Source organism: Argiope bruennichi, chromosome 2 (assembly GCF_947563725.1).
Source record: "Argiope bruennichi chromosome 2, qqArgBrue1.1, whole genome shotgun sequence".
Classification (NCBI taxonomy): Eukaryota; Metazoa; Arthropoda; class Arachnida; order Araneae; family Araneidae; genus Argiope; species Argiope bruennichi.
The window spans coordinates 44440811-44457947 of NC_079152.1; the positions used below are offsets into that span (position 1 = coordinate 44440811).

The 17137-nt window shown below is 26.3% G+C and overlaps 1 protein-coding gene across 1 annotated transcript in view; it reads left to right on the forward strand.

Annotated features, from left to right (window-relative positions):
- LOC129961793 (WD repeat-containing protein 18-like) overlaps window positions 1–17137 on the forward strand; it is a 42355-nt gene that overhangs the window by 17621 nt on the left and 7597 nt on the right. Inside the window, exons 7-11 of the mRNA XM_056075362.1 lie at window positions 369–512; window positions 8129–8187; window positions 8327–8448; window positions 14818–14978; window positions 16379–16426. Of these exons, the coding sequence (XP_055931337.1) occupies window positions 369–512; window positions 8129–8187; window positions 8327–8448; window positions 14818–14978; window positions 16379–16426 (534 nt within the window). The remainder of the gene's footprint in view (window positions 1–368; window positions 513–8128; window positions 8188–8326; window positions 8449–14817; window positions 14979–16378; window positions 16427–17137) is intronic.

The following is a 17137-nucleotide window of genomic DNA, read 5'->3' on the forward strand; positions in this document are numbered from 1 at the left end:
TTTAAAATTGTTAATTTTAGTTGGAAAGTTGCATATACTTACCATCTTACCTTGTAAGTGCTTTCAAAAATCATATGTGTTATCCATGTTATGAATTAAAATAAATATAAGGTTGACCAAAAATTCAAAGCATGTTTATTGCAATGGTTTGTTATCCTGAAGTGCCACAGGTAATTTAAAATTATTTGTGGGTATGCTTCGTTGATATTTAATTTAAAAAAAATAATGTGAAGTTGTCTTAGCATTCTCCTTATTTTTTGTTTCATAGTTTTTTTTTTAAAACATTTGCAAATCTTGAAAAGCATATATATTCTAATGAGAGCTGTTGGAAGTAACTTTTCTTAAAGTGCTTTTTTTTTCTCTTTCAGATATACGAGCTAGATTCAGGATTGTTGCTATCAACAATTTGCATGGATTCACCTCTCACTTCTGTTGTCATGGATCCATTAGAATATTTTATATTCTTAGGTGATGGAACCGGCTATTTGTATAAAATCGATACATATGAAAAGGTGATTATTTTATTTTATACAGAATGTTTACTGTGGTTAATATATGATCTCTAGAATGTTTATTGTAATTTAAATATGACCTTTTATTATCTCACTTCTCTTCTCAAAAGATATGAAGAATAATGGTGCAAATTGTTGGAAATCACATCTGTAAAAATGCCATGACAAAAAAAAAAAAAAAAAAAAAAAAATAAGGGGACCAACAATTAGTTTCATAAATTATGGGAAGAATGTAAAAACAGGAGCATAAATACAACTAAATACTGAATTTTGTGGATATAACATATAACATATGTCTAAATTATAGCTCATAAATCAAATCTATTCATATTGACAATGCATTCTCACTATCTAAACTATTAGTGTGATCAACTATGGAAATTCTATGATATAGAATATAAAGGGCTAATTAACCATTTTTAAGGTATTTAATTATGGTTACTGTAACTAAATATGTTGCCCAGAAATCACTCTTATTATTTTTTGTTGATTGGCAATTGTCAAACGTAAACAAATCGATGTATGAATGTTTCCAAATGCTTCAATGAATGTCTTTACATTTGTGTTTAATTTAACATTTTTTTTCTGTAGCTAATTAATGGAATTGCAAAAACGGTGGATATAGGATTTGCCATATCACCAAGATTTCCATTCACAAAGAAAATGTAAAAGAATTCAAGATAATAGAAAAATTGGCATTAAATAAAGGGCTTAAACACTTTTGAAAATAAGTTTAACTATCTTCAGAGCGATAATCATTATGATTGTGTGATTTTCCTTAACTGATATGCTCAAAAATGTTTTTGCAATTTTTAAAAAACTTTTAAAAGAAATCCTTTGTAATGATGATTTTATTTCTGTATGATTTTTTCTTTATTTTTAATATTTTTTAAACATTTATTTTGATATCCATTTTATAATAATGCTTTTAATTTTATGACGAAATTCAAATTCATCAATCCAAGCATTCAGTCGCATGCTTTTGTCAATGTTAAAGTTAAGATTAAAAAAAAAAAAAAAATAGACGTTACTCATGGTTACTCCAAGGTAGAAATTTTCAATCCTACTTTTATTTTATACGCGTTTTAATTTAGTAATTTCTTGTAGACTGATTCAATTCAATTAATTTTTTTCTATCATGCTGATAAGGAGCAAGCTGAGTTTTTTAAAAAATGCATTCCATGTTAATAAATAGCTTAAAAAGTTGATAATATGGGCAAACAAGCTGGTTGCCACTGGCAGTTACTATATATTACTCTATTAAAAGTTTGAAATGTTTTCTGTGTCAACCGTAGCATAATGCTCAATTTATCTATTTTGCTCTTACCTTTGGTTCCTTGTTTCCCTTTTGCTAATGTGCATGCTTGATGAAGGATATTACATATGCCTGATCAAACGAAATAGGGATCTTAAGTAATCTACAGCAATTTACTATAAACTATCTATCATCAAAAAGGGTGGAAAAGGGTTGATATGATCTAGATACTTATGAAACTCCATGATTTTTATATTTTTAAATTTAGAATATTTGGATCTACAACTTTGAAGTAGTATTTACACTTAAACAAAAAAGATTTCTTATGGTAATAATTCTTAAACTTCTGTTGAAATTTATAGTGAAAATATGCAGGCGCATACCAAATTCTTTATATTTCGAAAGTCTTTTTCTACTAACTATTTTGCATATCTATTACTCGATGATTCTGCATTGCTTAAAAATACTTTGGAACTCTCTTGAAATTTCTTAAGAATAAAGTATTTTTATGGTTTTTGGCTGCTAATAACTGAAATTGTTAAAGAATTCAATCTTTCAGTTTTATCCCAAGCCTGATGTGTATGAATTTTATAAATATAAGAGCAACCTAATGATATTATCTATGTAGATTTTTAAACTTATTTGTTTATTAAATATTTCAAATCATATTTTGCTTTATATAAATTTTACACATGAAAGCAGACTCTTAATTATTCAAAATATTTTTTAAACTGGTGAACTGTCTGTTAAACTTGATAATAAAGCCAGAGGAAACAAGTAAAAATATAGTAGTCTGTGGGTACTAGTTTTTTTCTTGGCCAAGGTTAGCAAAAAGTCAGAGTTACCTGAATTTACTAGACAAATGTTTCTGAAAAAAATTCATAGCATTTCATCTTCAGCTCTGAAAATGTACACTGATGGCAGTATAAGAGATGATAGTATTTCTGGTAGAGGCATGCACATTGAGACTCCTGAAAAAGCTACTGATATTTTAATTAGAAATCCTGACAACTATTTTAGTAAGAGTCCTGGTTGGTGTCACTGTCTGGATTTCTCTAAAAAACAGCAAACAGCTCTCTCTCGTTTTTTGAGTGGACACACCAAATCCCTCACCTTCCAAGATGGCCGGAGAATCTTCGCTGAATGTCCTTGGTGCAAGGCAGATCAAGCCACTTAAATGTTTAAATTTTGCTATTTTTGCAATTTTAAGGGATCTGCTATTGTTTTTGGACTTTTTAGAGATCTTTGGTTTCATGGAGGTGGCATAGCGCAACTATACCACCTGGGATCAGAAACAACAACAATTTTTTCTCTGTTTATATCTTTCTAATTCTGTGCTAAACAAATGTATATAATTCTAAACTTTGAGTAAAAGGACCTTTCACTTTTAATTTGTGTTACAGTTGAGAGAAATGGCTTCCAGAGGATAACCAAATTTTTTCTACTGTAATTGTAGCAATTATGTAGTAAATGGAGAGGGAAAAGAATGACAAAGGAACATTTTATATTTTTGGGGAAGTATACTTTTTTTTTTTGTCATGGAATTGGAAAGGAAAACATTAAAAGATTTAGAAAAAAAAAAAAAAAGGCTATTAGGCTATAAAATGCCTTTGCTTTTGCCACGTCATATAAAATTAGATTTTATGAAACAATTTGTTAAAACATTGCCAAAAGAAGGAAAATATGTATTTGAAATACCTTTGTGAATAGTTTGAGTTTATCCTAATCAAGAGATATTTGTATGATTGGACATCATAAATATGATAAAGAATCAAAATTTTGAGTCAAAGTAGGTGATGAGAGAAAGTCTGGAAATCTTTCAAAACAGTAACAGTAAGTTTTCTAAAAATCAAAAATTATGCATCTTTTTTTTTGGGGGGGGGGGAGATACAAGCAAATTTCACAATTATGGTAGGATATAAGCATGTAGGTTCATTTTCCTCATTCTCATCTTAACTATTATTTTGAAAGCTTGGATGAAATCAGCATGATGCAGATGAAAGATTTTGTCAAGACATATTTTTTTAAGAATGGAAATATTAATATCAAGAATCTAGCATGAGTATCATTTGTAGATTTAAAAGTTGACAAATGGCAAGTCCCCCCCCCCCTGCATATGTTTATGAGATAATAAAATAATAAATGTCAAAATAAATTTATTTATTTCTCCCAATATACTAAACAATTTTTCAAAAAGCTTTACTTAATAGGGTTAAAAAAAATGTTCATTTTTAGAAGTATATTCGTTTCAAAATTTTCATTTTTCTCAATATTGTATAAAAAGCAGTTAACAGACTTAAAAGAATTATCATTTTTTTTCCCCAGACCTGTTTGTTTATTGTTGTTTCCTGAGAATTTTTATTCAGATGCTATTGCAATCCAATAGTTGATGAATGAGCAAAAGAATAAAAATCTTGGTTCCATTTGATATAGATTTAATTTTCTTTCAACCTTTTATTATATTTTTTCTCATCATAAGTTTTTTTCTCACACTTCAAAAAGATTCTGCAGCAAATTCCTACTGCAAAATTGTAAATTTACTTAAAAATTAAATTTTTAAATTTTCTTTCTGAAAGATCTTGAAAACAACTCACCTGCCCATCTTTACCGTAGTTTATTTTTGTATTTGCCATTTGTTATTACAATGACATTTATAACTTATTTTCCTATTTTTACTTATACTGTTACTTATACTCTTTTGCTGAAATTTTAGTATTATTTATTTACAGGCTTTAGTTATTTTGTGTATTGTCTGAAAAATGTTCAATGAAAATGTTAGTGTTGAATGTAATGCAGTTTTTTTCTGTATATAATTAGCTTTATTATCAAATAGGAATAAAGTAATACTAATACATAAAATAATACTAAAATTGTAACTTGAATAATAACAATAATAAAGTGAACAATTCACTTTTATTTTTAATATAGTCACAGAATCTTCTATAAATTTCTGGAAGAATCAATTTTGTACTTAGTTATTTTGAAAATAGTGTGGGATTGTGAGCATTTATGATAATTTAAAGAAAGTCAAATAAATTAGGAAACATAATCCATAATTAGAACATTTTCCACTGTAACAGTACAGAATTTAACCAACCCATCAACAATGGAACAAGTAAACATAGAATTGGGAAAATATGTTCTTCTTTATCATTGTGCCATTGCAATTTAGTTGTCCAGGAAACTGGGAATAGTCATTGAATTCTGGGAGGTTGGGAAAAATCAGGGAAATATATTATAAAACTGGACATTTATTTATAAATCAGTAATTTTTATTGAACATGATAATCTGTGGTTATTTTTCATAAGTAGAATGAAACATTGGTGGCAACTAATGAAAATCAAATTTTTATTGATAGTCTAAAGCAGACTATGGAAGAGAAAGATAACCATATCTAATTTAAAGCATATATGTATGAATATATAATATTTTCGCCGAAAGTTTCTGTTTGCTTTCTCCCCTCAGAATGATAAGTCATTGCCATAATTAGCAAAAATAGTTTTGTGTACTGTGGGAAAAAACAGCCTAACTAAAGCCCACTTAAAGCTAAAGTTACTGCTATGATTTTAAGTTTTAATGGGTCTCTTTTATTTAAAAAGATATATATGTGGAACTATATCCCCCCATCCCTCTTCTTCCTTCGAATGTCAAATCGACCACGTATTACAAGAGTGAAAGTATGAATTTTGGGTATTAATATTCCAAAGTGGTTTTAAAATATTGATCCATTCTTATAATTCTAAAATGGTTTATTTTAATTAAATAAGTATTTTACAATAATTATTTTTTCCCTCTCCTCAGAGATCTTTTTGTTGAGTTATGAAGTATCGGTTGTTATGATATTATTTCCATAAACTTTTTTTCTTGTTGTTTAGTTTTAAATATTATGAAGTCAGATTACTAAATTTTTATTATGAATAGATGCTATGGATGACATGAACTGGATGTGATTACTATTATTTTTTTTTAAATATATTTTTTTAGTGTTCATTTAAAATTCTCCATACATTCAACAAAATGCTCTATAATTTAAAAATAATATTAAACACATTGATTTGTTTGATATGTTAAAGGAACACATGTCTCCGGTAATTTTTTTTTTTAAAGGAGAAGGGCTGCATTATTCCTATACTGTTTGATGTATATGAAACTATTTGCCTCAAAAATTTACAAAATTCATTCATGCTATTTTTTTTTTAATTAAGGATTAATTTTTCACTTTTTTTCTCTATTTTATGGGTTAATCATTGATCAAGCATGCAAGTGATTTTTTTTTTCTTTTTAAATTATAGTTGGTGAGCTTAAAGTCTATGCAATTTCGATTTCATTGAAGAATTTTTCTTATTTTAATGCAGAGATTTCATTTTGTATTTATAAATGATTTTTTTGTCTTTTTCTGCTAGTAAAATTATTGTTCAGTTCTGATTGGTGTTTGTAAACAGTTCGAATAGGGGAGACACCATTGGAAGGAAATAATTTCATTCCTAAGTACTCCACCAGTGTGCATATATTTTTGTACTGCATTTTTCACAAGTAAATTTGTCGAACAATCTGAGATATGATTGGTTGGCTAAAAGTCAGTGTAGATGGGCATGTATCTTCTAGTGTTGGTTAATATTTTTATAACAAACAGGGGAGGTTTTACATAATTGAAGCTTATCTGAAATTTGAAATTCAATAAGTAAAAATTGTGGTCCCCCCCTGAGAATCAAATTTTATTTTAAATTGATTTTAGTTGATGATGATGATATCGTGTCCACGTTACCACAGAAAGGGGTTGCAGTAGCTTCTGAGGGTAAAGACCCCTGAGCACCCAATGGCAGAAGTCTGACTTCTAGCTCATATGAAGATGAAACTCGCACACATTCACTTGCACAATCCCGTTTTACAGGGGGCACATTCACACATTTCACAGATAGAACACAGAGGAAGAACAACCATGCCCATACTGGGACTTGAACCCAGGATGCCCAGATCACGAGGAAGACACGCTATCCCTAGGCCAGGACGCCGGCTATTGATTTCAGTTAAAAGAGAGAGAGAAAAAAATAAATAAAGTTAAGAGTTTATTGTGTAATAATTAAAGAAAATGAAATAAGGCAACATTGTTCCAAATATATATTCGGGAAAGTTCTTTAAAAACCTGAACGAGTCAGGGAATTTCAAACAGTAAAAATGCCGGCCATTCTGTTCATGCAAATTTGACAATTTCCATCCAGCCATGAGAGAGAGGCTGGAGTATTTAAATATCATCATTGATTCTAAACTTTCTTCTGTAACATTTTTCTCTATATACCACATATGTACTACTTCAAATTATTTATTTAGTTGTCCATATTGTCATTTGATCTATAACAGCAATGACTTTGACCATAATGTTTGTTAAATATGTGGATTAATGTAGAAATGATTAGTAGCCATCGTCAAAAATTTAGCTTGACAGTAATATTATCTATACTTACTATTCTTTATTATACGAAAAATTAATGCAACCGTTAAAAGCCTGAAATATTTAATTATTAATGGGAAATGCAAAAAAAAAGTGTTTACCAGAGCTGGAAGAATTTTTCTAGAAAATGATTGTTTTTGTTTGATTGAAGGTATAGAAACACATTGCACAGGGTTTGTTATAAGAAGTTTCATTCCTATTTTTTTCAAAAGTTTAAAAAATAAAATTTAGATGAAAGAACTATATCCTATTTCGATTATTGTGCTAGATTCAAGTGAAGAGCAATTTTTATTTATTTCTTGTGGCAAATATTTCATGAATGAGTTAATAATAAAGACAATGTATGCAAGTTTTGATTGTAGCAACAAAACAATAGAATATCTTTCAAGTAATAATATCTATTTATCACATCTTCTTTTTGGGAAACATTTTTTTAAACTATGGTATTTATTGGTTATAAATATAGGACATGGCTACAATTTGAGCCTGACTGAAATTATTGAATATAAAACTCAGCATATCAAAACTGATCACTGTCAGACTCCAACATCTCATAATTCCTTATCAATATTGAGTCTTTATTGCTGTTCTGTATTATTTCCCACTATTTACTACAGTATATAATATACTTTTGTTATGATGTATAAGTTTTATTTTAGAATAGAATTTCTTAAAATAAAATTAAAATATATTATTCTTTGATTACAAGCACTCCATTTTTTTAGGATGCATGGATTTATTTTATTTTTTTTTACTGAAAAATACTGCGTATAAAGATGGTATATCTTTAATTCTTATTTATGTCGTACCAAATTTTAAAAAGAAATAAATAAATCCTTGACTTATAATCTTACTACAATTAGTTATTGCAGATTCTATAATCAAAACTTTTTATACTGAATCTTTTTCAGTTACAACTTGAGATACATAAAGATGATGTGGATAATAACGCATCTCTTAAACTACATGAGTAAGTATTGTTCTTTTTATATAATCCATTTCTTATTTTAGTATCTACAAATATTCATAAATTGACTTGTATTTTGCAAACATTCTTGGTGTTCTAGTGTTTCCATTGGCTTGGGCTGATTTATTTTCTTCTTTTGTAGTACCAGTATTTTTTCACTTTCTATTTCTTCTGATGGAACACGACTCATGACAGTATCAGAAGACAGCTGTAAAGTATGGCATATGCTATCCATGTCTTGTATTCTAAATATTCCTTCTGAAGGTAAAGCTCATCTTTTATTATTGGTGTTGAACTATTGAAGAAGTTCAAATCTTTTTTGATGCTTCTATCTTCATGATAGTCTAATGAAATTAATATGTTTTAATTGTTAAGAATCAATTTATAAAATTATTAATCCTGCAGTGTTAGTATTTCTTTCCAAATTAAAATTCAGCTGCAAATATTTGAGTGGCATTAACTCTTAGCAGTTACTCTGCATGTTTTTAATCTTTTTAAAACTTTTCCTTTTTCCTGTTTAGCTTCATAAGTGAAAAATCCAGTTTTTAATTTTATTTTCAAAAGGATATAAATACTATCAACAATAATATTTTATTTTTCTTCGGTTTATAAATATGTTTCAAAAAATTATGAAATTTAAATTTTAGAGCACTTTGGTCCTGCAAAATATTCTTGACACTCCAACTTTTAAATAAATAAATGTTTCTATCTTCTGCATTCAAATCTGATCGTTTCATTAACTTTTGAATATTACCTACAATATTAGAACAATCGACATTTTCTTAATCTGGGCTAATCATTTTTGAGGAATTCTGGGAGATGATTGACTTCTTTGAAATAATAACTAAAATCATTTTTTTTATAGAATAGTGATATTCAGATTTTTATAAATCTGTCAGCTTTAGTGATTGATTTAGTTAATTGGAATGTAACTGTTTTTATATAAGATATTAGCGTCGCAATAATATTTTATTAAATATAATATAAAATAAAAATAATATTTAATATTAATAAAATTCATAGGGCAGAGGATGTATTTAAAAATTTAAAATTCGTACTTCACCTGAGCATTTATTGACTTTTAAATTAAGTAAATATAATTATTTATTTCATTTAGATCCTTTTGTTAACAGATGTATGTTTATTAAATGTCTATCTGTAGATGTATGTCTAAAAAGTATTTTGTCTAGATTATGAAAATGTTGATTGTTCTAAAATTGTAATGTTCACAACTTAATAAATCAGTCAGATTTGATTGTAGAATATAGAAATGTTTATTTATTTAAAAGCTGGAGTGTCAGGAATATTGTGCAGAGTACGATTCCTTAAGATCAAAATATTGTCAAAATTTAAACTTCATAATTTTTTTGAAATATATTTATAGATTGAAAAAAATTATTATTGGGATCATTTAATTCATTTTCAAACTAAAATTAAAGACTGACTTTTATGGTTAATCCATGAAATTTTTGTTGCATAATTCTTTGAGATATTATAAATTAAGAAAATTATTCTATTGTGTACTTAAAACTTCAATGCCAAATGACTCTGCTTTCAATTCTCCCTCCCCCTCTCTCTCTCTCTTTTAAACCATGTTTGACTTTAGTAAAAAAAAAATGACTTGATATTAATTACAGCTTAATCATTTCCTCTTTAATTTAAAATTGAATTTTATGGGCACTGATAGAAAATTAGAGATATGTAGTACAATGAACAGATTGGTTTAAGACCTACATAATAGTATAAGTAAATTAATTATATGACTACAAAATTTAAAACTCAAATATATTTTGCTGAAAAAAACCCTAATATAAGACTAAATTACATAAAATATATAATTAAATTTTTTTAGCTAGCATTGATACTGGCGAATCGGCTGGTCAAAAAAGGCAATTAGTATATTATATTTTAAATTTAGACATATAAATATATTACATCTTAATTATGGAATCTAAAATAAAATATCTTATTTTTATTATTGTATCTATTTTATATTTATATTATAATTATTATAATAATAATATTATTATTACATATCTATTTAGTTTTCTAAGTGAATTTTACATTCCTGAATTTCATATTTTCAAGATTCTTATTCATTATATTAAAATTTTGTTATATGGTATTGTTAAAAATTACAAATGCCAACAGGTCTAATGATTCGACCTTAACTGATTTTAAGAAAATCTGATTTGTTTGAAATAGTCAGCTTATGTTTGATTTTTTTTTTTTTTTTTTTTTTTTGTAAAGTATTCTCATATATGCTGTAAATGTGAGTTTTTTTGTTTTTATCATAGATAAAATTTTTTGTTGAACTTTGATAAGAAATATGAACATGATAGATGCAAAAATTCTCTTAAAAAGTTTTTTTTTTTATAAGTTTAAGATTTGTTTTATTGTTTTTATATTATTATTGATAGAGACTATAGTATTAGTTACATAAAAATTTAATTTAGTCATTTATCATTCAACTTAATTTAGTTTGGTCAGTAATTTTTTTTATTATTATTAACATGTTTCTTTATTTTGTGTTCTAAAACATTGGGTGGAAAATCTCAATAACTGATTCCCCCCCCCACTCTATGATATGCATTGTAGTTATATGATCTATTTTTTCTTGTTTTAATTCACAATTGTAAAAAATCAGGTGATTAAATAATTTTTTTTTCTTTCGGATTCTCAATGAGAACTCAAAAACACCTTTCCTTTCTTTTAACCGCAGCTATTAAAAATGATCTTTTGATTTCAACCACCCATGATTTGAATGGGTTGTCTCTCTCGAACATAGTAAGCAGGTTGCTCTTTTGCAGTTTTGTCCTTGTCTGGATCTTAAATGTAACTTTGTAATTACATCTTAATTTAACTTCATTTTCGCCTGAAAAGGGTAATTCACTAATTTCGCATGTGACATTATCAAATAAAATATTACAGTAATGAGTAATTTATATAAAATTTTCCATGTATAATTATTTGCCATATTCAACAAAATGTCACTAATTTGATAATAGTTTATTCATAGTTATTCATAGAGATAATACAAATAGAAACTTTCACTATGATTATTTTGGAATTTGGAAAGTAATTGAAGTTTATTAAATGTCAAAGTTATTGCTGAAACTTTGCATTTAGTTCTTCAAAAACTTGAAAATTGCCACATGAAAATTTTATTTTTATATTTCTACACATCAGTGTTTTAGAAACAAGGTATTGATTTATATATAGTTTTTTAAGACTATTTGCTTGAATTTTCTATTTAAAAATCCTGTTTTCTTTCCTTCTTAATTATACAGATTATATTGTTCTTCCATTCTTTAGATCAAATGCATTATGTAATATTTTAATATTAATATATAGTATGCAAAATCAATTATACATTTTTTAAAAATGTAGTGTGGAACATTTTTTAAAATAAGAAATGCCCCATTTCTCATTGAATTTTTAATGCTTATTATGCATATTGGAATTATTATTATTTTTTGCTGGAAATCTCAATTAGTGACTGAATTTTTTAAAAAAATGCATTTTCTCATTGAAATTTTTTTAAGATGCAAATAATTTTAAAATTTTAAAAATATAATCAAATAAAATAAAATTGAGCTTTGTTTGCATAGAATTTGATGTATAGGTGATTATCACTTATGCATTTTCATGTGTATAAGTTGGTATAATCAGTAATTTGTTTATAAATTACTACTTTTCAACAATATTATAATTGTGTCAGATTATGATGAAATATAACTTTATTTCTGAAAGATTTTTAGTTCTTTCTCTGAAAAACTCATTTTCATCATGAAAAAGCTTTAACATATATGGATTCTCGATATATACCAGCATTTTCTATTAAAGATTTGTATTATTGAGATGGAGAATGTGTAAGAAAGCAATTTGATTTGGTCTAATATACTTCATGAATGAAATTACGCTTATTCATTTCATATGTCTTAAGACTGTTTCTGTTTTTTAAAAAAAAGTCGCCAAAACATGGTTTTTAAAACTCATTACTGTCAATACTGATTTTAAGCTTCTGCTGCCAGAAATCTATTGATCCTATGTGATATGACACAATAGCAAAATGATTTAATGAGACAAATAGAATAGTGCTAGAAAGTTCACTCTAGGGAAAGAAATTTTAACTCATCACTAGTATAATATAGGCAGTAAAGTCACTAGTACTGTATGGACTATAAGCAAAACATTAAAAAGTTATCATGTCATCTTAAACAATAGATGTTAAGATAGTAGAAAATAATGTTCAGAATAAAAGTTGAAATAAAGATTTTACTAGAGTAAATAGGGGATATTTAATGTTTATCATTTAATAACTTGGGAGTTGCTATATCTAAGTGGCCAACTGATTGGAATGGTGCTGGAAATTGAAAAAAAAATTAGAGAATTTTTTTCTAAAACTGGAATTTTTTTAATATATTCATAATTGTTTTTGGTTTGACAATTTGCCAGTCTTTTTTCATCAGTAGAATGAAAAATCATTGACAGCCAGTGAAAATTGGTCATTTACCAGTAATTAGAAGCAGAGACCATCTGCACTTATTCCAAGCATTGAGATATTTATATTTAAATTTCTGAGCAACTGTCATTTCCACTATGTGGCATCATCACAAAATTTCTGATTTTGAAAAAATTCCGACAAATCTGAAGTACAGTTACCATGCATGTAATTTTATAAAAATTTCTGGTTAAAACTGTGATGGATTATTTGTATTAACAAACCTATTCATTTTTTGCCTTTTATATATTATTCTATATGCTTATCTAAAAAATTAACTCCTCCACAGTAATATTTGCATTATTTAAGGTATTGCTATGATAATCTGATACATTATAATTGGTATATTATAATCCTTTTTAGATCGAGTCGCAATTGAGAGCATTTATGTTCTTAGACAAAAAAATTGAAGTAGAATAAAGTTCCTTAAAGTAGCATTTGGAGCTACAAAGGGAAAGAAAGTTTAACCATCATATTTAATTTGTTATGCGCGTGTGTGTCTATGTTATATATTCCACAAAAATTTTCATTAGTTTTTTTTTTCAGGACATATAATTATGGCATAATCAGTGAAAGTAGATTTTGCTTTTATTTTGTTTTTGCATTCTATAGAAAAAGTAACATAGTTCATTATTGCTATGATTTTAAGCTTTAATGGTCTTATTTAAATGGAGGAGGTGAAAATTTATCTCCTCTTTCCCTGCTTATGAATGTTAAATGCATCCATACCATATATAATAAAAACATATGTATAAGTTTTGAGTATTAATATTCAAATTTTAAACTGGGTAAAAAATTATAATTGCCAGCTCCTTTCGCGACCATCAGATTTGTGAGTCTTAATGCTCGTTAAAATTTTCAATAAATATATAACTTGTCTTTTAATAGCTTTTTCATCAAAATACTTTTAAGCTTCAAATTTTCATATTCATGTTATTCATTTATACTTTTATAAAGGCCTTTAAGCCATAAAGTACTATGTATCTCTTAAATTTTCTATCAGCTGCAAAATATCTAGTATAGATTAAAATGGAAATGATGAAGCTTGAATTTAGTATTTCAATTAAATATATATTATAATAAAAATTAATATAAATATAGTATTAAATATAAGATATATATATATATATATATATATATATATATATATATATATATATATATATAGTTTCAATTAAATATATATGTACCTTGCTCTCTTAATAACTTTTTTAACAAAATATTTTGAATCTTCAAATTTTGATAGTCACACATAATAATATTATAGAAGCTTTGCAATCTTCAGTACATTGTATTATATGTATCTGTAATTTTCTGTCAGCTCCTATAAGATTTACTTTGAATTTGAAATTGAAGATATAAAACTTCAATAAATATGAAAACTTTTTTACTGAAACCAAACATTTTTTTAAATACGACTGCAGAAAATTGAATCCTTCAGCATTATAAACTTATGTGTACCACATAAATTTTTCCTAGAATTATTCAGTAAATATTTTTGATTCATTATAAAATTAGTTTTATCTTCAAAAAGATTTAATTGTGATAAATAATATTTTATTTCAATCAATAAATCTACTTCTGGAAACAATGATGAAGTCTAAATTTTATACTGTCTTTCGATTCTGTAAATCATATTCAGTAAAATTATCTTGATAATCTAATGTTTTAATCTTCTGAGGTCAAGCCTGATCGAGTTATAAAGCTTTGAATATTATTATTTTAAGACAATTAACCATTTCATTAGTTTAGATAGTCAATCTTAGGGAAAGTCCAAGTCCTGAATGTTCTTTAAGACAGTTGAGGGATAGGTCTGAAATCGTGCGTTTTTATAGAATAGAGACATTCAAGTTCCATTCTTTTACAGTAAGTTTTAATAGCAAAAGAATTGAACTTTTATCTTTAAAATATTAGTGTCTCAAAAATATTTTATTAAATATGACTCGCAAAGCAGAGGATCTGTATATCAATATAAAATTTGTTATTCATGAGAACATTTATTGATGCAAACTACATAAAGTATAATTTTTTATTTTATTTAGATAATATTTTATTAGTTTAAAATATTTTTTATTAAAATGTGAATATTTTTATCTATGATATTCATTGCAGAATTAATTTTATTGTAGGAAAGTTTACTAATGCTTTTCTCGCGGTAAAACCGCCATGTTTAACTGATCCATCAGTTAGGCCCCATTCATGTATTCGAGCATTTCAAAAAGAAAATTCACCAACAGTTGATGCCAAAAAATACATTGAAACAAGTATACAACGCAAGGAACTTTCTTTAGTAAGTGAAATTTCAGTAAATATTTTACTGCATATCTTACACTTTTCTACCTTGTTTAGAGAGAAAGTTAACTTTTGCTGTCTTATCTGGCATTTGCTTATTCAGATTAAGAATGTTTTTATTTTTAAAGCATTGGAGGAATGTAGAATTATTTACATTTAATTGTAGATTGATTTTTTTTTACTAGAATTTTTAAAAAAGATATCTTTAAAAGTTTAGGAATTAAAAATTGTAAATTTAGCATTTGTTAAAAAATGTTATATATATATATATATATATATATATATTTATATAAATTAAGAATACTGAAATTCTATTATTTTATTGTCAGATATATTGTACTAAAGGGGACTTTTATAGGAGTGTCATAGCACTGGGAAAATACAAGAAATTTAAAATCATTGGAAACTTTGGCAAATTCAAATATTTTCCTAAAAACTGGGAAAATGTAGAGAATTTTGTTCTATAATTTCTTTTTTATTTATTTATTTTTTTCCATCTAAAAAATGCTGATCTCTGAACACTGCCATGATAAAAGATCTTAGACATGCTCTGAAAATGGAACAACTGTGTAATTGCAGAAACACACCCTTTTTTTTGCTTGTTCCCCTTTTTTTACTGTATAGACCAGTCTAACTTCGATTTCAGCAACAGTTGTTTTCTTTCCATGATATTCTCGGATTGCAGCTAATGAGGATGTGCGAATAAAAAAAATGAAATAAAATTCTTTGGTGGGAATAGCAGCATTCAATCCGCAGAAGCATCACCATTATGTTTAGTCACAGGGACATGAGTTTATTGAGTAGTTTGTTTATTATATCAGAAATTGTGAGCTTATTCAGAGTAGATAAGAGAATTTTTTAAAATAATGAGTGGTTCAAAATCCGTATTTAATACAGACTGGACCGATAAAAGTATGAATCCTGACTTTGTTGAATGGGTTAGAAGAGTTCCATAAAATTGATATTACTGTAGCGTAATTAAATAAATTAAGATATGCAGTGAAAATCTTTTAGTAAGATTTTCAAATGAAATTTGCATAAAAGATATTTTGAATAACTTTGTTGGGGAAAAATATTCAGGAATGCTTATATTTGTATAAATTTGGACAACAATTCTTAAATACTTAATTATAATCCAATTTATTTCATTGAACTCATAGTTTTATAATAATAATAATAAATACTACACTTAAACTGGCTCTTATTTTTTCTGTAAAGGTGCTTTAAAAGTACTTGTAAAGGGCTTATTTTTAAAGATAAAATTAATCTGCACTCCTTGTGCTGTTTTAGTATTTCATATATTTTAATTATATTAACTTCCAAAATGCTGAATAATTCATATGTGATATTTTATACTGTTTATATTTTATACTTATTTAACCTATTTTTATTTATCAGATGTATGATGGCTGCCCTGATAAATTTATCAGCAGTTCTTTCTTAAGTGTAAGTATTGCACTTGATTATTATAAATGCTAACTATATTTTGGTTTTGTGTGTTTGCAAGAAATTCTTTTCTTAATATTAGCAAGAAATTCTTTTCTTAATATTCCATTGTTGAATGCCTTTTTATTTTAACTTAGCAAAGTAATTAGTATAGGAAAAATATTTTCTGTTAAAATATGTTTTCTTTGAAAAAAATTAATTTTTTATTTGTAAGCAAACTTTTTAAGAAATCTTTAACAATTAATAATGTTGATTCTGATAGTGAATAATTATTTGAGATTGATATTTTATAATTAGAAACTTTAAAAATAAGTATTTCAGTAGAATAAAAAAAGGGAAAAGTAGTGGTATTGCAGATAAAAGGTACAACACTATGGAACTTTCTTACCATTAACTGTTATCACTTGAAAACTTTGTGTAGTAATGAATTGTGCAAACACTAAATTTCATTTTGACAGGAATTTTAATATATATTTTTCAATACATCCCGATACTCAATCATGGACTCAAACTGTTTTTCAACAACATATATTCAATGAAATAGCATTGTCTTTATATTTCTCACTGTATTATAAATAAGGCTTTTAGAAGGCAAATCTAACCATTATTATTTTACTGTCAGTGTTGATGAATGTTTTATTCTTTTTCAAAAATCTATTCTTCTCTGCCTAAGTCTGGACTATAAAAAAAAGATGGTTAAGTTTACATCAT